Source organism: Lepidochelys kempii, chromosome 2 (genome assembly GCF_965140265.1).
Source record: "Lepidochelys kempii isolate rLepKem1 chromosome 2, rLepKem1.hap2, whole genome shotgun sequence".
Classification (NCBI taxonomy): Eukaryota; Metazoa; Chordata; order Testudines; family Cheloniidae; genus Lepidochelys; species Lepidochelys kempii.
This window is the reverse complement of record NC_133257.1, coordinates 261,251,426-261,277,181: the sequence shown is the minus strand read 5'-3', so window position 1 is coordinate 261,277,181 and position 25,756 is coordinate 261,251,426. Positions and strand designations below refer to the sequence as shown.

The 25,756-nt window shown below is 46.3% G+C and overlaps 1 protein-coding gene across 3 annotated transcripts in view; it reads right to left on the bottom strand.

Moving 5' to 3' along the window:
• The window catches only part of LOC140907855 (vasoactive intestinal polypeptide receptor-like), a 177,035-nt gene that overhangs the window by 101,030 nt on the left and 50,249 nt on the right, over positions 1-25,756 (bottom strand). For 2 of the 3 annotated variants that reach the window (XM_073334767.1, XM_073334768.1), the window contains exon 2: positions 10,952-11,048. The exons of the other annotated variant lie outside the window; for it this stretch is intronic. In XM_073334767.1, the coding sequence (XP_073190868.1) occupies positions 10,952-11,048 (97 nt within the window). The remainder of the gene's footprint in view (positions 1-10,951; positions 11,049-25,756) is intronic. 3 annotated transcript variants of the gene reach the window in all.

Sequence of the window (25,756 nt, the reverse complement as noted above, 5' to 3'; positions counted from 1 at the left end):
AGTAAGGCTTTTGACACTGTATCACAAACTAGGGAAATGTGGTGTACACGGTATTACTATAAGGTTAGGTGCACAACTGACTGAAAGGCCATACTCAAAGACTATGCTGCCAGACTGCAAGGGCTTAGCTAGTGGAGTCCCTTAGGAGTCAGTCCTTGGTCCGGTACTATTCAATAGTTTCACTAATGACTTGAATAATCATTCAAGTGGATGGAGAGTATGTGTATAACCTTTGCAGAGGACACCAGGCTGGGAGGGGTTGCAAGCACTTTGGGGGACAGGATTAGAATTCAAAATGACCTTGACAAACTGGAGAATTGGGCTGAAATCAACAAGATTAAATTCAATAAAGATAAGTGCTAAGTACTTCACTTAGCAAGGAAAAATCAAATGCAAAACCACAAAATGGGGAATAACTGGCCAGGTGGTGTACTCCTGAAAGGGATCTGGGGGCTATCGTGGATCACAAACTGAATACAAGTCAACAGTGTTGTGCAGCTGCTAAAAATGCGAATATCATTTTGGGATGCATCAACAGAAGTGTCATATGTAAGACATGGGAGGTAACTGTCCCGCTCTACTCAGCATTGCTAAGGCCTGAGCTGAAGAACTGTGTCCAGTTCTGGGCTCCTCACTTTACAAAAGCAGGGGCCCACTGGAAAGAGTCCAGAGGAGCGCTACAGCAATGAAAAAAGATTTAGAAAACCTGACCCATGAGGAAAGGTTAAAAAACAAAAAACGGGATATGTTTAGTCTTGAGAAAAAGAGACTGGGGCGTGGGGAGAGCTGATAACAGTCTTCAAATATGTTAACGGCTCTTATAAGGAGGACAGGGACCAATTGTTTTTCCATGTCCACTGATGGTAGGACAAGAAGTAATGGTCTTAGTCTGCAGCAAGGGAGATTTAGGTTGAATATTAGGAAAAACTCTCTCACTATAAGGGTAGTTAAGCTCTGGACCAGGCTTCCAAGGGAGGTCGTGGAATCCCCGTCATGGGAGGTTTTTCAGAACAGGCTGGACAAATGCCTGTCAGGGATGGTCCAGGTTTACTTGGTGCTGCCTCAGCACAGGGGGCTGGACTTGATGACTTCTTGGGGTCTCTCCCAGCCCGACATTCCCAAGATTCTAGGATACCTGCACTTGAAGGGCAGAGTGGGAATCAGTATGGGGCCAGCTTTCATTCTCAAGCTCCTAAAGGGATTTCTAAAATGATGAAAAGTGACTTCAAAGTGATGCCTCAGGAAATTGAGCTGCGAAGTTTAAAAGGATACTGTCAAAGACTTGTTAGGAAATCTCTCTTAATAACAAGAGTCGACGTAGGACATATTAGCATAAGGAGCTACTTTCCATCCCCCAGGGTAGATGAACATTTTGCTTTGTATTAAACAGCAACAACATTGAGTATTATTATTTGCCTTGACGAAAAACAAACTGAAGCATTTCCTGGAGAAAAGGACAGTAGGACAACTTCACCTTGAGTAGCTTCTGCGCAGAGAAGCTGGGAATGGGCGACAGGGGATGGACCACTTGATGATGGCCTGTTCTGTTCATTCCCTCTGGGGCACCTGGCACTGGCCACTGTTGGAAGACAGGACACTGGGCTAGATGGACCTTTGGTCTGACCCAGTTCGGCCGGTCTTATATGTTCTTATGTTGCACACAAAGCACTGGCAGGCCACCCCCTGTGGGTCAAGTGCAGTGCTGCATTCGCAGCACCTGGTTTCCCGTTCACCATCAGAACCTAACGCCCGAGCACCACAGTGGCACACGAACCACCTTCTGCAGCCCGAGACTGACCTATAAATAAATCAGCAGGATTAAAATGTGTCTGTGATGGCGCATTAAGGCAATAGAACAGCAGGCGGGTGACTCACGCTGCATGCAGCAGTAATAGCCAGAGCTCAGCGGAATCGTTATCAATAGCCTATAGATCTGGTCTGTTGCCTCACAGTCAGACCTCCCATGTAACAGCGACTTCGAAGGAGAGAAATTATGCTCCTGGGCGGAAAACCAGGAAGACTCCTAATCACCTCAGAGATAACAAAGGAAGGCAGGCTTTATTGCCAGACAGCTGGGATGGGACAGCACATTCAGTGGAACTCAACAGCATTTCCTCCTTAGCTAAGAGACAGCAGGAGCCGTGGCCAAAACCCATTTCCTAGTGTATTCATACCCAACAAAGAGCCTTTTAAATGACACAAGAAAAAAAAAAAGCCAGAAAACATCAGTGACTTGAATTTTCAGAGGTTCAGAGCACTGACTGGTTCTTACCTAGCCGGTATGGGCTACAGGTGCTCAGTGTTGCATCAGAAGAAAATAATAAAGGTACAGAGGTTATGGGGCCTTAAGGCCTCTTTACACAGCTCTGGAAGTGTAATGAGGGCATAGCGTGGGTTATACCTGTGTTCCCACCTTTACTCTGCTAGAATCATAGACTATTATGGTTGGAAGAGACCTCAGGAGGTCATCTAGTCCAACCCCCTGCTCAAAGCAGGACCAACCCCAACTAAATCATCCCAGCCAGGGCTTTGTCAAGCCAGGCCTTAAAAACCTCTAAGGATGGAGATTCCACCACCTCCCTAGGTAACCCATTCCAGTGCTTCACCACCCTCCTAGTGAAACAGCGTTTCCTAATATCCAACCTAGACCTCCCCCACTGCAACTTGAGACCATTGCTTCTTGTTCTGTCATCTGCCACCACTGAAAACGGCTGAGCTCCATCCTCTTTGGAACCCCCTTCAGGTAGTTGAAGGCTGCTATCAAATCCCCCCTCACTCTTCTCTTCTGCAGACTAAATACCTCTAGTTCCCTCAGCCTCTCCTCGTAAGTCATGTGCCCCAGCCCCCTGATCATTTTCATGAGGTGCAGTAACCTTGCTGTAAATGGTTTCAGAGTGGTAGCCATGTTAGGCTGTATCAGCAGAAAGAACTAGGCGTACTTGTGGCACCTTAGAGACTAACAAATTTATCTGAGCATAAGCTTTTGTGGGCTAAAGCCCACTTCATCAGATGCATCCACATCTAAAAAAAGATATTTTAGAATTGGAAAAAGTACAGAGAAGGGCAACTAAAGTGATTAAGGGTATGGAACAGCTTCTGTATGAGGAGAGATTAAAAAGACTGGGAGTGTTTAGCTTGGCCAAGAGATGATTGAGGGGGGATATGATAGATGTCTATACAATCATGAACGGTGTGAGGAAAGTGAATCAGGAAGTGCTATTTATTCCTTCACAGAACACAAGAACCAGGGGTCCCCCAAAGAAATGAACACGCAGCCAGTTTAAAACAAAGAAAAGGAAGTTCTTCTCCATACAACGCAGAGTCAACTTTTGGAACTCATTGCCGGGGATGTTGTTAAGGCCAAAGGTATTACTGGGTTCAAAAAAGAATTAGATTTGTTCCTGGAGGATAGGCTATTAGCCAAGATAGTCAGGCATGCAACCCCATGGTCTCAGTGTTCCGGAACCTCTGACTGCCTAGAAGCTGGGACTGGATGACAGGGGAGGGATCACTCAATGAATTCCCCTGTTCTGTTCATTCCCTCTGAAGCGTCTGACACTGGCCACTGTGGGAAGACAGGATGCTGGGCTAGGAGGACCATTGGTCTGACCCAGTATGGCCATTCTTGTGACCTGTTTTTTTTTGCACACACTGAACCTGGTAGCAACTACTGGTGCTTCTTGGGCTGTGGTGGCTAAGTGCTCTGCATTAAGCAATGCTACACCCCAAAAAGAGTGCTGAGATTGTGAGTGACACCGTTGGAAAAACAAACGCTCTCCAAATCTACCTCTATGCAACGGAATTCAGAGGTTGATGGCTTTCGCCGCGTTTATGGCATGTGTGATAGGATTAATATGGTGATGGAGCGTCTCCAGCTGCCAACATTCTCCAACCCAGAGCTGAAATTTTTAGGTTAGTGCTGGGAAATGATGTCCCCAATTGCCACTGCACTTGACAAACTTTGGGAGGTTGGGGCAGGGGTGTGTGTGTGTGTGTGTGAACATCGAATCTTTCTGTGGTGTGGTTCTGCCTAGTGTGCTTGTGCTAAAATCCAGGCTTGAGTCATTTTCTCCAAAATACAGTTCTTCCTCAGTAGATAATTCGAAGGAAGGATTTAGAAGACAGGTTGGGCATATTTTCACCATTGACGCAGCTGAGAGTAACCAAAGTACAAAGTCATTCGCTGTTGCTTCTGCGTCGCACCCATTTTTAAATTTGCACTGGCTGCCAGCTCAGGATGAGAGAAAGATTTCAGAGGAACTTTTTTTTTTTTTTTAAAAAAGATCTGGTTTGTTGCGACACCCTCTGATGGGGTGTACGAACTCCACATTGGTGCGGCGAGGGTGAGGGCGTTGCTCTGGACTCAGGAAGCCATGCCCCGCCACCTCTGCTGGCCCTGCTCCCAGTGGACGGGGAGTTCCAAAGGGAGCAGTCTAGGCTGACCAAGCAGGAGAGAAGTTGGGTGCTGCAACCTCCTGCAGAGAAGTAGCTGAGGCTCTCAGTGGCCGGGGCTGGGACTCACAGTCAAGCCACCGCAGACCTTTCAACCGCGGGTGCCAAGGATGACGAGCTGCTGCCGATCGAGGAAGACACTCGGAATCTGCCTCTCAGGTCATTCTCCAAAGACAGACGTATGGTGCAGACGGAGGAACAGAAGCAGAGGTAGGAAGTGACCCAGGGAAGAGGCGTAAGGGCACCCGTTCCTAGCCACGTAGCTGGACCATCATTTGGATGGGTCTTGGGGTTGGAACCTGGTGGAGTGGGGCGGCCCAGGTTACCCTACCCTCAGCCACTGACTTACACTACTAGAGGACACTACCAGAGACTCTAGCTGCTATGCAAGGCAGCCACTGATTCTCGCCATTGGGCCACATAGTCCTGAGTATTGCCACTAGGAGACACCGCTGGCCTTAGACACAACCCCCCCCACCCAGCACACCCTGCCAATGGCTATAGATCAAGCGACATCCAAAGCCGCCACTAATTTCTATGACTTGGATGATCAGGCGGCATCTGCATTAGACTCAGACTTAAGAATTGTTGGGGGACAATTTCTCAGTGATCCATTGCCTGAACTGGATCAACTGGACAGATACCCAGCAGTTGCTAAGCTCTTCATCTAATTTAATACTACACTGCCAAGCCCTGCTCCTGTGGAAAGACGATTCCGTAGCACTGGACAAATCCTTCTGCCAAGACGGAACCAATATCAGGATATGTTCAAGATTATGCTGTTATTGAAGTAAAATGCCCATTTTATGGAATGATATGCTGTCTGTACACACACACACACACACACACAAGAAAGGAAATGTATACGTTTATTTACATTTTAAGAGATTTTTTTCCTTAATTAATTGTTGCTCTCTTCCTTCTCTTCCACTCTGTGCTTATATTATTTAAGTAGCTGACCATATACGGAGCAGACAATTGCAGTGAATATGGGAGTTGAAAGTACTTGAGCTTACAGCGGGACTTTTATGTATAAATACTGTGGTTGTCAAGAGATTAAAAAAAAATTGTGATTAAAAAAATTAACCTCAATGAATCACACGATGAGTCACACTGTTAAAGAATAACAGAATACCAATTGAAATGTATTAAATATTTTTGGATGTTTTTCTACCTTTTCAAATATATTGATTTCAATTACAACATAGAATACAAAGTGTACAGTGCTCACTATATTTGATCATTTTTTATTACAAACATTTGCACTGTAAAAATGATGAACAAAGAAATCCTATTTTTCAATTCACCTCGTACAAGTACTGTAGTCCAATCTCTATTGTGAAAGTGCAACTTACAAATGTAGGTTTTTTTGCACTCAAAAAAACCAAAACAATGTTAAACTTTGGAGCCTACAAGTCCACTCAGTCCTACTTCTTGTTCAGCCAATCGCTCAGACAAACAAGTTTGTTTACATTTACAGGAGATAATGCTGCCTGCGTCTTGTTTACAATGTCACCTGAAAGTGACAACAGGTGTTTGCTTGGCACTGTTGTACCCAGCGTCGCAAGGTATTCACGTGCCAGATGCACTAAAGATTCGTATGCATTGGTATTCATATTAAATCTATATTCTATTGCTTAAGACTGTGATCAAAAGTCTGTTTAATCGTGATTAATTTTTTTGAGTTAATCGCGTAAGTTAACTGCGATTAATCGACAGCCCTAATAAATACTTAATTACTATTTCTGGCACACTTGTACTTGTAAGTACTTCTGTAATGGTGCACTTGGCACTTATATGTAAGTCCTTTTTAAATAAGCCTCAGGTTACAATCACAATTAGCTCTATGCACCTTTACAAGTCAGCAGTGGGACTTGGGGTGTGTCTGCGCTGCAATCAGGAGGTGTGACACACCTGAGCTAGCTTGGATCAGTTCCTAGAGGACCAGCAAGTGTAACATGGGAAGCTTCATAAAGTTGGGAATGTTTTCCTAGGAGGTGTATGGAAAAAAAATCTCTCAGGTGTGTCTACCCATGCTGCAGTCACACTTTCCAACTGCAGTGTAGACTTACCCATAATGAAAACTGATTGGTTCTGTCCATTTTTAGGGTGGTCTTTCCACTCAGGAATGAGGGACATTGGTGCTCTGCTCTGGCCCATTCTGTACCTGTTCTCTGGAAACCTAGAGGACTTTTGCTGCCGGGCCTGACAATTAGGCACCTGCCACCAGCTCTGAAAATACAGGGGCGGGGGAATTTGAACAGAAACCCAGCTGTCACTTGACTTCTACCAATACAAACCCCTCCAGCATAATGCCTGGCCATCCAGCAGCACGTTAATGCAGCCCAGATTGTTTCTTAGTGGAAAACTACGTGTACATCTAGAGGTAAAAGGTAACGATCGACAAAAGTGCCACCGCAGGGTGTTCTTGATTAATCATTTGCCACTGGCTTAATGTAACAAATCAAACAGATTCATCCTCTTTCACCAATACGCTGATAATGGCTCTGACATCCACTGTTATTTCCAGTTTCCTACGGATCATCTGTGTTTTTAATTCCACTCATTTAATTAGAAAGAATTATAAATTAGTTGTTTAACCACAGTAGATTTTCTTTCTGCCAAGAGGATGCAGTGTGCGCGGAAGATAGATAACACACAAACACACTCATAAATCAGCGTATTCTATTAAAGGTGGCAGGGGGCCTTATTCACTTTTTGTTCTCCCTTTCCCGTGTGCCAAAATCCTGCTCGTTAAGGATCCATCTCATGACGGGTTTAACAGAGATGTTATGCGCTAGGATTTTTCTGGCAGCTTTGTTTAGTTGAAACGGTGATCATTTTAATATATGGGAGTGCTGTTCTACTTAGTGGCAGCTGCTGTTTCAGATCTCTCTCCCCATCTCTCTCTCTCATACACACACAGCCAATTTTGCGCAGCACTGCTTTCAGTTACATGACTGATGCAATAGTTTAGCACCAATCTAGGAGAGTCGCTTTTTTGCCACCTGTGCTCTCACACTGCACGCTAAACCCTGAAATGCCCACACGCAAGGACAGACACTTGACAGGGATACATAAGCTGCACGGAAGCACACGGGCACTCGCTGCATGCTTAAATGTTCAGTGGCAAAGGGACAGGGATTAGGATTGCTGGTAGGTTATAGAGGCATTCCCTTGCTTGCTCTTTTTGGCCCAATGGCTACAAATATTTCATACCAAGTGGAACAGCTTCAACAGGAAAAAATGAGAGGGCTTCACTGCCCCCACCTCAGAGTAGCCTATAGCCCGGTGTGTAGGGTACTTATTTACAAAATAGAACAGTGGTTCTCAACCAGGGATATGCGTACCCCTGGGGGTACTCAGGGTACATCAACCCATCTAGAGATTTGCCTAGTTTTCCAACAGGCTACGTAACAAGCACTGGCAAAGTCAGTACAAACTAAAATTTCATACAGACAATTACTTGTTTATCCTGCTCTATATACTATACGCTGAAGTACAAGCACAATATTTATATTCCAGTTGATTTACTTTATAATTATATGGTAAAAATGAGAAAGTCAGCAATTGTTCAGTACTAGTGTGCTGTGACACTTTTCGATTTTTATGTCTGATTTTGCAAGCAAGTAGTTTTTAAGTGAGGTGAAACGTGGGGTACGCAAGACAAATCAGACTCCTGCAAGGAGTACATTAGTCTGGAAAGGTTGAGAGCCACTGGGAGGCCCAAGTTCAAATCCCTGCTGTATAGTACAGACTTGAACCAACGTTTCTCTACTCCCAGGCTACAATCCCAGAGCCAAAGGTGCAGGAGTATTTTGGGAATCTAGCCCTTCATTTCCTTTGCTTTTATTAAAAACACCTGGAGCATTTTGTTCAACCTGACCCAAAACGTTTTCGGATTTTTCAGTCCAGGCAGCAAAGCAGGAAAATCAGTTCCTTGCCCAGCTTTCCTGGTCAGTGGGTGTGGCAACATTGCAGGTGTATACATACACAAAGACGCCGCACACCGGACTCCTGCCAACACCCACATGCTACCTAGGCAAAGGCTCTACGGACTGCACATGCCCTGCGATCTCAGAAGCCGTCCCACTTAATTAAATCAGCTGAAGTCCCTGCAGAAATATCGATTTGTTTCAAGCCAACAGTTTCACGTGGCACCATGAAAAATCAGAATTCATTTAGACACTTGCTAATAACGATGGACATTAATGGGGCGCAATGCGGTCCATGTACCATGCTCAATATGGACCTTACTTAGGTTGTGGGTATTGTAACACCGACAGACCCCGGTTAGCAGGTGGGATTGAACCTGGGACCTCTGAAGCTTAATGCAGGAGCTTCTACTGAATGAGCTAAAAGCCACGTGGCATTTAGCTAAGGCTCTAGCAGACTCATTAATCTCCAAGTGGTATTGGTGTGTAGCGGGGTGGTCATCCGCTCTGGGCCTGAAAGGGTTGCAGCCAGCCCTGGGAAAGGGCTGGGGCTGTGAGCTAAAGGCTAGGCTGACCGGGAAGCAGCCACAGCTGGGGCCATGCTCCAATCAGGCCACAGCAGGCCTTACATAAGGCTGTGAGCCAGGAGCTCAGGCAATCTCTCCCTAGCTGTTGAGAGAGACCGGCCTGGCTGCTGGGGAGCTCACCAGGGTACCTGGGGTGGAGCAGTGCTGGGGAAGGGCAGAGGGAGCTGGGGAGCTTCAGCCTAGCAAAGCCCCAGGCTGCAGGCTGAGTTAAGGGCCCACGCAAGGGTACTAGGGATGCAGAGGGGCAGCCCAGATCTAGGCAGAGACAGCTGGTCTGACCCCCCCCTTGCCGATGATGAGCGATTTACAGACTGCAGTCTGCCCCAGTGAGCGGGGGCCAGAGGGTGACTGGCAGTAGCCACTGAGACAAGGATGGGATAGAGGGCTGAGGGTTCCCCTGGGAGGGGAGACCCAGAGTGAGGGGGCACTGCCAGGGGGCAGCACCCCAAGGTAAAGGGGCACCAGGGTCTGGGAGGGACACTGGGGCCAGCGGCAGGCAAGACACCGGCCTGCAGAGGGCGCTCCGGGCTGGAAGAGCTAATTCCCGAGACAACCAGCAGGAGGCGCCACACTGGTGAGTCATCACCTCGCTGCATGGTGCCACTAGAGGGAACACAACCCGACACTCTGGAGGTGCGTGGGTTACAAAAACCTGAGCGGGTGTCAGCAGACTCCAAATCCCTCCCTGAATTAAATAGGGCTATGCCAGGGATGACCTTGGCATTTGTACATGATTATATAAGTAGCAAATCAATGTGCAGAATGCCACATTCTGGTCTTTAGCCTAACTAAGGGCCGTGCCCAGAGAGCGAGACAGAAAGGAGTTTTCAGAAGGTACAGCAGAGTTTGGTCGGCAACCCCAGGGGCAAAGCACAGTGAGCCCGGCACATTACTGACACAGATGAGTTCACGGGCTCCGACAGACACACGACAGGAGGTGGGAAGTGAATTCCATGCCCCGTGTGCTCCTTTCCACTCCCCATCCCTCCACAATGATCGGATTGTTCATTGCCATTGTGGGCATGTATATCACTGCTCCTTAAGCCTCCTTTAATCATGAGAACAGGTTCTGTGACTTGAGAGAGGCACTCCAGGAGGGCAAGTTAAACACACTCAACCGGACTCCTGCTGCTTTAAGGATACTGCTAGTGTACTAGGTGAGGCCAATATAATCAAACTCCACACCACAACGTATTTCACTGTGTGCATGATTTCTAGACCAGGCTGATCTATGCTCAGGGCATACAAGAAATTGCACGGCTGCCAGAGGTGACACGTAACTGTGGATGGTGGGCGGGCATTGAAAGGCTCTGGGTGGGCATGTGACCACTCCACGCATTGCCTCTGCCTCCAGTCCTTGGCTCACCTCAGTGGGTGGTCTGCAAAGCAGGCCACGGGAAGCACCAGGACGCTAGCAGCAGGGACGGAGAAGCAGCCCCATGTAGCGGGATGAGGGGGAGGAGCTCAACCAGCCGCCCTGTCGCTTCCTCCCTCCTTGTGCTTCACAGATGCGTGGCCAGTGCCACCACCAGGGGGAGCCACTGCCGGGTGTCCCGGCGGGGGGCAGCCTGAGAAATCTAGGGGGGCATGTGACTCTGCGTGCCTCGCAATGTGTCGCCTCTGATGGCTGCACAGGGATCACTTGGAATAGCAGTTCCGGCATTTTCTGCACCCTGGGAGCACGGGGGCTGCTCCCTCCAGCACCCGCCAGAGAGGAGGATACCAAAAAAGGGGAGTACTCATACCCCTGCCTCTCCCCTTCCCCCTGAGGTGGGGTGGGGGGAGCAAGCTAACAGATGCAGCAAATTGCCAAGACTCAGCCCAGCATAAATGTGGAAGTTGTGGAATTGAGTTGAACTCAAGAGTTTGGGGTCTTCCAGCTCTCAGAGAGGAGTACGATATGTGGTAGGAAGGACTCAGTGAGCAGGTCACTGCCCAGCTCTCTGTATGTGGAGTCTGCAAAGAGCCATCCCTTACCTACTGTCTGATTGTCCAGGCTGGAGTCTGCCAGGCATTTCTCACGCTCATGTTCGATCGCCAGCATGATGGTGCACTCAGGAGGTGTGCTTGACACCTACAGAAAGGGCAGAGAGAGAGAGATTGACCGTCAGTAAATTATCAGCCCATCCATTCTCCCTGGCACATGTATAGCTAAAGATGCTCCCCTGGGCCAAGTAAAAAAGATAAAACAGATTGAACCAAGTGTCTTTTTATGACTGTTTAGGAGAAATAACCAAGTAACCTAATGACGGCCAAAGGAATATGGCTTCACTCAGGCAGCTTCTCTCCTGTCTGCCTTAAACAGCCCTAGTTATCTGCTTATGCTCCACTGCCAATTGACAGCACTTATGTTTTCTTGTTCACTCCGGGTACGTCTCTACAGCAGCTAAACACCCATGGCTGGTCAAGGTCAGCTGACTTGGGCTCGTGGGTCTTGGGCTGTGGGGCTGTACAGTTGCCGCGTAGATGTTCAGGCTTGGGCTGGAGTCCAAGCTCTGGGACCCTGCAATGGGGGAGGGTCCCAGAGCCCCGAGCCTGAACGTCTACACAGCAGTTTTTAGCCCCGCTAGCCCAAGCCCCGGTAGCATGAGTCAGCTGACCCTTACCAGCTGCGAGTCTTTTATTCCAGTGTAGATGCACCATCAAGAGCCCCGCTGGACTGGCTTGACACAAACAACGGTACCGAGACGTTTCAGATGGGAGGCTAAAAATTCACACTGAGCCTGTCCCTACCAAGATGCTTTCCCCATATTTACATAGCTTGCTTAGCAAATGACAATTTGCTGCCCCAGCACCCCAGAATTACAGTTGTGAGCTCAAGCAACTAAAAAAATAATAAAATAATAATAATAAAAATGCCTAATGTTGAGATTATTCCAGCATTTTTTACTTGGCCAGACTTTGTACTAGGATTTATATTATAGTAGGGTCTAATGGATTAGGTAAAGAATCAAAGACCCTTTGTCCTGTATATTTTATAAGATACAGTAATAGCTAAGTATAGTGCATGAAGGTTTACATTTAACAAAGGAATAAGGAATTGGATGGACACACACACACACACAGAGTTGTGTTAACATTACCAGCACCTTATTGATTTAGGTGAAATTCCTAACTTTGTTTATTATTTCTATTGCTGCAGCACCTCCTAGCCTCAGTGGGGGATTGGGGTCTCATTGTGCAAGGTGCTGTACAAACACATAACAAAAGACAGAAAGAGAGAAAACAACTGATCACAACACACAAGCTGGGAATAGCCAGTGTGGCAAGGAGAGGATGACCACAGAAGTGTAATGAGCAGCAGTCATCTCCCACCAGCTGCCTAACTATTGTCAAGTGTTTTGTAGGCAAAAGGAGAATGGTGAGACTTGAAGGTGGGAAGAGCCGTTTAGTAGCTGACCTCACCATCTTAACGAGCCAATGAAGTATTTTTAAAAAGTAAAAATCTTTATTTGTAGAAAAACAAAGAAAAAAATCTGGAGGTCAAATTGTCTTATGCTGTTTACTGACTCCCCTGGCAAAGTTTGTCAATTATTTTCCCACATCACTGGTTTCCAGCACAGTTTATAAACTGGGAGAACCAGTGAATTCTTTGGGCTAACAACTGCTTTCTGTGTATGGTATTGTAAGTGCAGTTCTTTGGGGGTAAATTAGCACATCGCTTTCTCGGGTTAACTCCCTTTTTCTCATCATCACTGATCCTCTCATCCTCTTTCACCTAAACTCTTATCTAATGTCTTCTCTTGTGTACGGCTTGGGCCTGGTCTACACTATAGAGTTAGGTTGACATCAGGCAGCTTATGTCAGCCTAACCCTGTAAGCATCTACTTGAAAAAGTAGCTCCCACCTCTGTAACTCACCCACTACACTGACTTAACTCCACTTTCACGAGAGGCATTGCGCTTATGTTGATGTAGTTATGTTGACGCAGTCTCCGTGCAGACACTGTGTTGCTTACATCGACGGTTGCTGCCTTTCAGAAACTGTCCCACAATGCCCCACACTGGCAATTAAATCGGTGCAAGCGCTCACTCCTGGTGAGGATGCACACGGTGGACACTAGGAGCATAGTGTGTACGTGTAAATCCGATTCAATTGCTTCAATGGCTGTACATTGATGAAACTTAGGTTGACTTCATTTTGTAGTGTAGACTTGCCCTTTGTCTACACTTAAAAATTAGATGGATCTAGCTGCACCACTGGGGGATGTAAAAAAATGTCACCACCATAGTTAGGTCAAACTAACCCTTGGTGTAGACACGTCCAAGTCGGTGCAAGAATTCATCTGTCAACCTAGCAACAACTTCTCGGAGCGGTGGATTAACTATATCGATGGGAAAACCTGTTCCATCGATGTAGGACAGCTGCAGCCCCGGACCTGTGCCACAATCGCAGCTATGGTGTAGATACACCCATATTCCTGTTATCGTTTCTTTGGGGCAGGGAATGGCCCTTGAGTTGAGATCTTAAAATACTGTGTACATTTACGAAGCTACAGAAATGATTTTTTTTTTAACAGTAACCTATGCTGCCTGCAAGCTAGAGATCACAGTATTTAATTGTCATGTTTTTCCTTTTCCTTTATTGAAAGCTGATACACATACCTAAATTTGTGGCTTGCATGTTTACCTAGTGTGCCATGATATTTCCTTTAGATGAATACTTCATTTCCACTTGAAAAAATTAGGTCAATATATACTTAGGATTCTGAAGGGCAGACTATTGACAGAATTAGGTAAATATGTAAAAAGGGAGTTTTAAAACATGCTCTCTTTCCGAGTGGCCAGCTGTACCTTAAAAACACTACACAGAGGAAGCATGACTCACGGCTAATGCACATGTGTGAGAATCAGGTGCTTTTTCCAGCTCTGCCACTGAATTTCTGTGTGATCTTAAACAACTCATTTTGGCCCAGATTTTTAAAGATATTTAGACATTGCTGCCCTCAGTGTGGCAATACCCAACTGATTGAGGACCCCAAGTCCCATTTCCAAAAGGGATTTAGGCACTTAGGAGATTAACTCCCACTAATTTAAGTATTTAACTCCCTTTTAAAAATGAGACTTAGGCACTGCAAATATCTAAATACCTTTAAAAATCTGGACTTTAGGGCCCAATCCAACACTCGCCGAGGTCAACAAAGATTCCCATGGTCTTCAGGCCTTTCCCCGGTCTTTCACTCAGTCTCCCCTATCTGTAAAATATCAGTAATACTCTTGACTGTGTGTGTCAGGTTTGACTGTTAGTAAAAACAAAAGACTACAGCAAGGACCAGATAGCTCAGGGGATGAGTAAATGGATGTTCAGCCTTTCATCTCTAACCAGCTGGTTAAGTCAGCCATGAGTGAAAGCTGCTGCTAAGCAAGGGACGCTCGGTGGCAAAATGAACTGGGTTATCGCCAACCATTTCCCAGTTGACCGGCGTTCCCAGCTCAAATGCCACCGCTACTACAATTGATGGCCTTGGCAGGCAGGCCAGGCTTTCAGTGGCTTTGGAGGCTGAACGATCTTCTCCCCTAGCTACAGTCCCTCCAGAAGAGGTTTGAAACATATCAGTGGGATGGTGGGGTGGGACACTGATTGCTTCCAGAAGTGTTACCGCTCTGTTATCACTCGGGCACCTGGCACAAAAACAGGGAGCCCGAGGAGCCAGGGACCTCACCAGGAGGGGAGCTGGGCAATCAGCATTCTCCATCACAAAATTGTCAGCCCGCTCCAGTTAGTTTACACAAAGGGCTTACAGAGCTATACTCTTTAGCGAAGATGCTCCCTGTGCCGATGGGAGAACTTCTCCCATTGGCATAGGCACTCCACCTAGCCGAGAGACGGTAGCTATGATGATGAGACAAGCCTGCCCAGTGGGAGTAGCGTTATCTTCACTGGGAATTCGGTCGGTATAACTGCATCGCTCAGCAGTGTGGATTTCCGCGAGGGACGTAGTTATACCAGCATAAATTTGTAGTGTAGACCAGGGCTTAGATTTATGGTTAAACAATAATCCAGTTTCTTGGATAAATCCAGCGTGAATGGTCATCTACCAGAAACTCACTCCAGGTATGTTGAACCTGGCGCTGGAAGGTGTAATTGGACTGAGCCATCACCCTAAAAGTAGGAGTGTAGACCTGGCAGAATGAGTGGTGGGAGGGGCAAGCCACCCGGAGTACAATCCCATCTGAAACCTTTGGTATGTACCCAGTCAGCTAGCCCCTCCAGCTGCTTGCACTCCCTAGGTGTCCTGTCCCAGCACCTGCGTGTGGTCTGATGTAAAACTTGGGATGGATTCATTGTTGACTGCTTCTTCTGCAGCCACTGCAAAATCCTGGGCAGGAGAATGGAGCGGATCTTTTTCAGACATCCGGTAGCTCAGAATTCAGCTCTCGCTCCACCTCTCCTCCAGGGAGGGTGGATAGCTCAGTGGTTTGAGCATTGGCCTGCTAAACCCAGGGTTGTGAGTTCAATCCTTGAGGGTGCCATTTAGGGATGGGGCAAAAATTGGGGATTGGTCCTGCTTTGAGCAGGGGGTTGGACTAGATGACCTCCTGAGGTCCCTTCCAACCCTGATATTCTATGATTCCATGATTCCAGTACAGTCAATGTGAAATAATCCCATGACGGCTCTGTGTAATGAGGGTATTCCTTCCCTTTGGGTCCCATCAGCTGTCAGAAGATTACCGTGCAGGCTGCTACTTGCGGCAAGAAAAACCACGTGTACATGTGCTTGCAATTAAATACACCCACAGGATCATCATGGTCTGGGAAACTAGTGGGACATGCAGTGATGTGGCCAGGGGTCAGCTAAAGAGGAGAAGAAAAGAGGAGCAAATCTGAAAAGACTAAAAATATCAGCCTGCAGTCCCTTCCCCCATTCTTGTTTGGCTGCCTGTTGCCAGAGCCACAGTCCACAAATGCAGATTTGCTTGTTTTCTTGGTAAGCATCTTCTGGCTGATCCTCCTCTAGACCATGACAACAGAATCGGAAGACGGTATTAAAAGGCAATAAGATAAGAGTGGCCGCAGCCTCTGAATAGTTCAAATGTCACGTTTTTAATCGGCATTTCTGTCTGTGGTGGGGGGAGTCTTTCTTGAGTCTTTCGCATTCAGGGGGCCGAGGAATCCACTATTTTAACAGGCATGGTTTCGTATTGAGTTCTTCGGCTACCAATCTAGTTAACAGCTGTAACCAATGGAACAATGTGAACACCTGCTGGGAGCCAGGGCCCAAAACAGGAGATGATCCAAAGCCCATGGACATCTGAGTTTTGGATCAGCCTCTTAGAAACTGGGAGGCCAGATTCTCCACTGCTGTATAGTAGCATAGTCCAGTGGAGCTATGCTGATTTACAGCAGTGAGGATCCGGCCCTAGGTTTCCCTCCAGCCTGTCCATACTGCGTTATCATTCCTTGTTCATGGACATACTCAGAATCTCAGTTTTACTTTATGAACTTCTGAATTAGCCAAACTTTATTCTGGGCAGCATCAAGAGTAAGCAAGAGTATCAAGAAGGGGTCCCAGTGGATGGTCTCCCACCAGGATTTACACCTTTGCCAAGGATTAATACCAACAACAACACTGTCCATTCTAATGTCTCCAAAAGCGTTTGGTGTCTTGATAAAAATAGGTACCAATAGAATGATCGAGATGGATCCTAACATTTGGCTCTTCTGAAGCACCCTTCATCCAAGGATTTCAAAACGCTTTATACATTGCAAGTTAATGAAGCCTCACAACAGCCTGAGAAGGGGTTCTTATTGCACACCAGTCATACAGGGATAAGTTGAGACCCAGTGGGCCAAATTCTGGATGGATCTAACACCCTGAGTGGCCTCCTTGAAATCAACAAATGTACTCTAGATTTATAATACTATAGGAGAACAAAATTTTAGCAGAAAGAGTAAGGGCTTTATTCTGCTATTACCTTTACTCACATTGAGTAAGTAAGTACTCTGTCAATAGTACAACTCTCAGAGTAAGGGTAGTGGAGTCTGGCCATCCGTGACTTGCTCAAAGTAACACAGCAAGAGCCAGGCACAAACCCAGGCGTCCTGATTCCTAGGCTGCTGCTCCTATCACTGCATTTTATGCCCTTCCAAACTATAACCGTTACACAGCACTGATCTCCTCTCCTTTGACACAAAGGACAGACTAATCTAAGTGCTTGTTGAAGAGAGGCAGCTTGCCCAAACTGACCCGCAGCTTTGAGGAACGCAACTTCTTTTCACCCGGATCATCCCCCATTCCGTTGGCAGGTCAAGGAAACTAGCACAGAGCGTTCTGCAAAGTGGTCAGGGGACCAAAAGAAGGGGAAGTGGTGTGATTGCGGTGCCTCATTCATCAGCTGCACGCATGCAAACCCTCCTGAGCTGCAAGGTGGAGGCAAACAAGAGACTTCTCCAGGATGTGCTAGAGCTGGGAAGTGCTATCCCCAGGGGCTGCTATAAGGACAAAAAAAATGAAAGGCAAGGAAAGGAGACAAATTTCCAAAAAGTTGCTATCAAGCTCGAGAGACCTATTGCACTTCATGGTGTAATAGGAACACTGGCAAATAAACACCCTTAGCTCCTGTTTAGCGTTTTCCATCCTTGGATCTCAAAAGCACACGACAAAAGAACCATTATCCCTATTTTACAGATGGGGGAAAACAGGTATAGAGTGGGGAAGTGACTTGCCCTGGGTCACACAGAGGGTCAGCAGCCCATCCAGGAAGAAGAGAAGTGAGAAGTCCTGGTTCCCAGTCCAAGCCCCTATCCACTTGAGCACACTGGCTCCCCTTCCTGTGGTCTAAGACTCTAGCTCTTCCTTAGGAGTTAGAGGGCAGCTAAGAGGCTGTCAGGAGCACCAATAGGGATGTGTATCTCACATAATTTTGCTTTGCCCTTTGAGTCTAACCAGAATAGCCTGTTAAACAAACACTGAGCTGGTGAACATGCATTTCCTCAAACCTCCTCTAGGAAGTTAGGATGTAGGATTTTGGTTCAGCCCGTTGTAGAAACAGGGAGTAGGCCCAATGGTCAGATCCCCGCCTCTGAAGCCACTCAAAATTCAAGAGTCTTTGAATCCAAAAATCCACAATTCAGACGCATGGATTCAGGCCCATCTCGATCCTGAGTGGCTGCCTCTCCAGCCCCCCTGCAGTGCCTGGAGTGATTGTTCATGCTAAGGAATAACTAAGGGCTGATCAAAAACCCATGGGAATCTTTCCATTCGCTTCACTGTATTTTGAATCAGGCTCACCATTATTACAATACTACTTAGCAGCTGGCTAGTGTTCTGCATATGTAAAGCACTTTACAGACATTAGCTAATTAAGCCCTGCAACCCTCCTATCAAGTAGGTAAATGAAGATTATTATGATCCCCATTTTATAGAGAAGGAAACAGAGACTGAAAGGCTGAAGCCAGCTTTGTCAGAAGGACCCTCTTGTTTTGGTTGCCCAGTTTGAGACATCTTGGGCCTGAGTTTCAGAAGTATTCAACCCCTGCAGCTTCCATTAACTTCGACAGGCATTGTGAGTGCTCCATACTTTCTGAAAATCAGATCGGAAGTGTCTGAGGTCCGGCACCCAAACGTGTAGCCTCCCAACCCTATACGGACACTTGAAAATGTTGCAGTTTTCCCACGACTATCCAAGACGTCAGGAGCAGGAATAAGTCTGGCGCCCAATTTCCCAATCCCGTGCTCTAGCAGCTACATTATACTGCTTCTCAATAGAGTGGTTATTGACAATATTTTAACATTGCTGGCTCTCAACACCATTAACATGTCTTGACAGAGCAAGCCTATGAGGAAAGCCAAGGACCTTCCTATACATTTTCACCTTCAATGACCTGCAAAATGACCTGTGGCTGTTTGTGCCTTTCCCATTAAAAATAACATTTCCAAATTCAGACACATGCCTGGCACAATCCATAAATGAAGGTAATTTGAAATAGCTTCACATTCTTTGAAAAGGTTTGATTCCAAAGATGTGATTAACTCCAAAAGAGAGGCCAAGACATACAAAGCTGTTGGCAAGAGATAAGGTACAGTTGATACATTCCTATTCTAAGATCAGAAAGAAATTAATCTCCTCTTTCTTTCTAGCTGAACAAAACTCGCTTAATCTACATGGCTACGTGATTCCATTATTAACTGAAGATTCCTCTTTTGATTCTTTATAAAGCAGCAAAATTCTTTAGAGAGGCAAGTCAGAGCCCAAATAATCTTCCAGTCTCTTCTTTCAATGTGGTGCCAAAGATACGCAAAAAGTCCCCAGCTATCCTATATTTAAAACTGGAATTTGTAGAACCACTTAGCATCAGGCTTCATGTGAAATGATTCTAAGTCATTCTGAAGACAAAGTGGGATCTTTAAGGGACCAGGAATCTGGAACTCCTCACTCTTCATTGACGTGTGTGTGTGTGTGTGCATACACATATGTCACAAGCCACCTGTGAGGCAATTTATGTTAGAACAGCCACAGAAAATGTATGTTGCAGACAGATAATTCAAAGCCCAGGAAACACGTGCTGATTGCACTCAGTGAGATCCTTGCCAAAGACAGTGCATGTGTAATGCCAACAGACCCCGGTCGTCAGTGGGTGGGATCGAACCTGGGACCTCTGGAGCTCAGTGCATGAGCCTCTACCACACGAGCTAAAAGCCAACTGGCTCTTAGTTAAAGCTGTAGAGCAGATTGATTGATCGATCTCTCTCTCTCTCTGTCAAGTGCCACTAGATTGGACAGAACACCACACCCAGGAGGTGTGTGGGTTATACATGCTGGGTTTTGATTGGGGGTGAAGAGACCCACTAGATATAGGGATCTACCCCAGAGAATTTACAGAGCTCTTGTAGACTCTGAACACTAACTTTGTCTTCACTTGGGACATCTGGATTCAGCTCTTCTCTTCCATCACAAGTCGAAAGACGTGAATCAACCCAATTTACCGTGTAGCCCCTCAACTAATCTATGCAGCGTGTGTATCTCAGAGAAGTTAACCATGAGCAAGGAGAAAGGGGTGGATTTGCCAGCAGGATTTAAAGGACAGAGAGAAAGAAGGCTTTAGGAAGGTTGAATTTATTGGAAGATAGCAGCAAGATACATCTTGAATCAACCACAACCCAGTGATTTTCCAGTGTGTTTTTGGGAGACAGGGCTACAACAGCTTAAATGGATTCATAAAAATATTTTCCATTGCAACGACACTCTTCTGTGTTGACAGACATTGAGGAATTTAAAGTTAGAGGCGAAGAAGGTTGTTACACTAACCTAAAAGCCTCAAGACACACAGGATTCCTAATAACACAGTATGATGCCCACCCCGCCTAGATCAGGGAGGCATAAAGCTTAAGCAACTGAGAGGGGCATTGGCAATTTGCTAGCAACCTGAGGGGCACACCTAGTTTGAAGCAGTGTGCTGCAACCACTCTCATCTTTATAATAACCTGGGAAGGCTCCAGGTCCCAGGATGCAATGCTCCAGTGACCCATGCTGCATCATAATTCTCGCCACCACTGTTGAAACCCGAGATGGAACAATCAATGGAACGTCCACCAAAATGGAACATCGCATGCTAGAAGCGGCATGAGAATTTTGCCATTGATTTCAATGGGGCAAATATTTCGCTGCTCAACTTCTTGTGAGGCACAAGCAATGTCCGTTCCCAGTGGGATCCCACAGGGATTGGTTATGGTCCTACGCTATTTAACATTTTTATCAATGACCTGGTAGAAAATATAAAATCATCACTAATCAAATGTGCAGATGACACAAAATTGGGGGAGTGGTAAATAATGAGGACAGGTCATTGATTCAGAGTCACGTGGATTGCTTGGAAGGCTGGGCGCAACCAAACAATGTGTGTTTTAATATGGCTAAATGTAAATGTATACGCCTGGGAAGAAAGAACGTAGGCCATGCTTACAGAGCAGGGGACTCTGTCCTGGGAAGCAGTGAGTCTGAAAAAGATTTGGGGGTCATGGTGAATAATCAGCTGAATATGAGCTCTTAGTGTGACATACGAATGTCCTTACTGGGTCAGACCAACGGTCCTTCTACCCCAGTATCCTGTCTTCTGACAAAAGGAAAAAGAGAACCTGTGGCACCTTAGAGACTAACAAATTTATTTGCGCATAAGCTTTCGTGAGCTACAGCTCACTTCATCGGATGTGCCAGATGCTTCAGAGGGAATGAACAGAACAGGGCAATTATCAAGTGATCCATCCCCTGTCATCCGGTCCCAGCTTCAGGCAGTCAAAGGTTCTGGGATACCCAGTGCATGGGTTTGCGCCCCTGATCATCTTGGCAAAGGGCCATTGATGGATCTAGCCTCCATGGATTTATCTAGTTCTTTTTTTAGCCCAATTATATTTGTAGACTTCACAACATCCCCTGGCAACGAGTTTGATGATTGATTGTGTGCAGTATGAAGCAGTTCTTCCCTTTGTTTGTTTTAAACCCGCTTCCTATTAATTTCATGGGGTGTCCCCTGGTTCCTGGGTTATGGGAAGGGGTAAGTCACACTTTGTTATTCATTTTCTCCGCACCAGTCATGATTTTATAGACCTCCCTCGTCTCCCTCAGTTTACTTCCCAAGCTGAACTGTCCCAGTCTTTTTAATCTCTCCTCATCTGGAAATTGTTCCATGCCCCTTAAATCTTTTGTTGCCCTTCTCTGCACTTTTTCTAAATTTTAAAATATCTTTTCTCAGACGGGGCGAACAGAACAGCCCGCAGTATTCAAGATATGGGCGTATCATTGATTTATATAGAGGTATTATGATATTTTCGGTCTTATTTATCCCTTTCCTATTGGTTCCTAATATTCTGTTCACTTTTTTGACTCCCACTGCAGATTGAGCAGATGTTTTCAGAGAACTCTCCACAATGGCTCCAAGATCTCTTTCTTGAGTGGTAACAGTCAATTTTAGACCCCATCATTTTGTATGTATGGTTGGGATTATAATTTTACAATGTGCATTACTCTGCATTTATCAACATTGAATTCCATCTGCCATTTTGCTGCCCAGTCACCCAGTTTTGTGAGATCCCTTTGTAACTCTTTGCAGTCAGCTTTGGACTTAAGCATCTTGAGTAATTCTGTATTGTCTGCAAACTTTGCCACCTCACTGTTTACTCCTTTTTCCAGATCATTTATGAATATGTTGAACAGTACTTGTCCCAGTACAGACCCCTGGGGGACACCATTATTTACCTGTCTCCATTCTGAAAACTGACCATTTATTCCTACCCCTTGTTTCCTATCTTTTAACCAGTTACTGATTCATAAGAGGACTTTCCCTCTTATCCAATGACAGTTTACTTTGCCTAAGAGCCTTTGGCAAGGGACCTTGTAAAAGCTTTCTGAAAGTCCAAGTCTTTTGATACTGTGGCCAAAGGAGCTAATGCGATCCTGAGATGGATAAACTGGGGAATCTTGAGTAGGAGTAGAGACGTTATTTTACCTCTGTATATGGCACTGGTGAGACCACTGCTGGAATACTGTGTCCAGTTTTGGTGCCCACAATTCAAGAAGGATGTTGATAAATTGGTTCAGAGAAGAGCCACGAGAATGATTAAAGGATTAGAAAACCTGCCTTACAGAGATAGGCTCAAGGAGCTCAATCTATTTAGTTTAACAAAGGGAAGGTTAAGAGGTGACTTGATTACAGTCTATAAGTATCTATGTGGTGAAAAAATATTTAATAATGAGCTCTTCAGTCTAGCAGAGAAAGGTTTAACATGATCCAATGGCTGGAAGTTGAAGCTAGACACATTCAGACTGGAAATAAGGCATACATTTTTAACAGTGAAGGTAATTAACCATGGGAACAATTTACCAAGGATCATGGCAGATTCTTCATAACTGACAATTTTTAAAGCAAGATTGGATGTTTTTCTAAAAGATCTGCTGTAGGAATTATTGTAGGAAAGTTCCCCGGCCTGTGTTATACAGGAAGTCAGACTAGATGATCACAAGGGACCCTTTTGGCCTTGGGATCTATGAATTATTGTCTCAGTTAGGCTGCTAGTTATAGGAACCACCCTGGCATTCATCTGAGCACACAAACCTGCCAATAGCTGCTTTCCCCTGTATTCAGAAGAGCTGGCCACTCAGGCAGAAAATCCACTCTGGTTTTATAGTGCTGTGTCTGTCCTCTTATTATTCCTTGCCTGCTAAAACACCACTGGGGAAAAGCACAGATTTGTGCTTTGATCAATCAAATGACAAGCTCATGAGGATGTAATTGACACAATAAATTATATGGGAGCTCAGCGGATTCTACAGTACCGTGACTATTTAAAAACAGGCAGGTACCTTCCCAGCACCCACTACATAAAGAAGAGCTTAGGATCACTTTGCTATCCTGAGAAGTCAGTCCCCTTTTGGTCTACATGAAGCACATCATTTGCCTCACTTCAGTTCCTAGTGGCATCAGCACTTAGCCATCCTCCTTGTTGGGAGCTGATGACACCTTTGACAGTCTCTGATGGGAGGCCAATGACTGAATGCACAGTAAATCAGATGCCTAGGGGAAAGAAATGGAAGTGCTAAAAATACAAGTGAAGGTAGTGGGGGAAGGTGCTTCTTGTGGACATGTTTCAATAAGATGCTCGTGGTAAATGATGGTACATTGGATGGCTTTTGTGCACTGAAGCTCTTGCTCTTCCAAGGATCACACATCCCTACTCTCCAATGTTGCTCTGTCTAAATGTCTATGCTATGCCCATCCCTGTGACATGCAAGGGCCTTGCACGTATTTGCTGCACTGTAACCCACAGGCTTGTTTTGCAGCGTTTGATTATTATTTTTTTGGCCCAAGGAACAGGAGAGAAGCCTTGGAGAGGGGACATAGACTTTAGTGGGACTAGTCTGTGCTTCTGCGCTTGTGCCTGGCAACTCAGCGAGAAGGGGCCAGAAGCATCCAGAAAAAGGATGTGGTGGTTATTAGACATGCTCAGTAGCCGTTTATTAAGCTCTGTAACAGGGGTGGCCAACCTGAGCCTGAGAAGGAGCCAGAATTTACCAATGTGCATTGCCACAGAGCCCCAGTAATACATCAGCAGCCCCCCCCGTCAGCTCCCCCACCCTGCTCCCAGTGCCTCCCGCCCCGCACCTCCTGATCAGCTGTTTTGTGGCGTACAGGAGGCTTGGGGGGGGGAAGGGGAGGAGTGGGGGCACAGCAGGCTCAGGGGAGGGGGCGGGAAGGGGTGGAGTGGGGGCAGGGTCTGTGGCAGAGCCAGGGGTTGAGCAGTAGCACCCCCCTGCACCCTGGAAAGTTGGCGCCTGTAGCTCCAGGAGCCACATATTAACTTCTGAAGAGCCGCGTGTGGTTCCGGACCCACAGGTTTATAGGAAGGTTTCATTGTGGGCAAGGAGTCTTGCAGGTCCCCCACATATTCACCATTTGAGAGCTGAGCCAATCAGAACTTGGGGGGAGTGGAGAAAGCATGATAAATACAGGAGTTACAGATAGCCCTTAAATCAAAAGTGGATATTGTTCTAAAAGATCTGCTCCAGGAATTATTTGGGTGGAGTTTTATGAGCTGTGTCGCACAGGAGGTCACACAAGATGATCACAGTGGTCACTTCTGGCCTTGGAATCGGTTAATCTATGACTTTCAGGGCTCGTTGTCTGTGCTGGGGCTTGTAGGGCTGGCTGCTGAGAGAACTGAATTAGCGTCAAATGGAACAGCCATGGAGCACAAAGGAGACTTGTGCTGGGCCAGCCAGCCAGCGACGGTTCTGTCCCGCTGTCAGTACATAACTCAGGAACATCAATCATCCTCGGCAACACAGCGACAAGCCAGGTGATGCAACCGGAGCCATCACACAGTGTGGAGACCGACAGGCTGAGCAGCTGGATTTCACCTGCCCGCATGAGATGCCACAGAACAAAATATAGCACCCAGATCGAGAACAATGGGAAAGGACCGATGCAAAACGGCCCAGGACAGAGTTTGGAAACTCAAGTTTTAGCAACTTTGGAGATGCCAAAAGATCAGATCAAGAAACAAGCTAGGCTGGGACAACAAAGATGACGGCTGCTATAGAAAAACCGTAACAGAGATAGAAACCCAAGGTTTCTCAGTCACTACAGCAAAAGGGAGGCAAATAGCCCTCTGCGCAGATATGGACACAACACTACGTTGGAGCTTGCTCAGGGGCTTTAGCTATCTTTCCTGACCAGGCATGCAGCAATGTGCACCACAAAGAGCTACTCCAGAGTTTACTGCCTGTTGTCACACAACAGCCCAGCCCTAGCCCTTGCTAGATATGAATGAGGAGAGTCTCCTGGCTCAGGTTTTCAGGAATGAGGTTCCATTCCAAGCAGGCACACACCTCCGTGTGCTCTTTTCAAGTGCTAACGACTGTAGGGGATGATCTTGCTTGGTCACCTACATGCAGGGGTGATGGGATCCACCAGGAGACTGGTGCTGAGACAGGGCCCAGGCAGATGCGTCGGTGTGCGTGGAGACCTGGGTGAGGCCCCGTGACCCAGCGCACCCATCTTCACACGCTCCACACTACTGTAATCTTTGTACAAAATATGCCTCGTGATGCATCATTTGAAAACGAATAACTCAATGGTCATGAACATCATGGGGAAAGGTACGTAGCAACATTATATGTAAAGTTATTAACCCCCCCGTCAGATGTTACTAGCATACGTTCAAGACCAGACAGCCTTGCTGAGGTAAAGGTGTTAAACAGGTCTATCCTAAACAAAGTATCAAGTGGAGTATCAAGTGGAGTGCCCCAAGGGTCGGTCCTGGGGCCGGTTTTGTTCAATATCTTCATA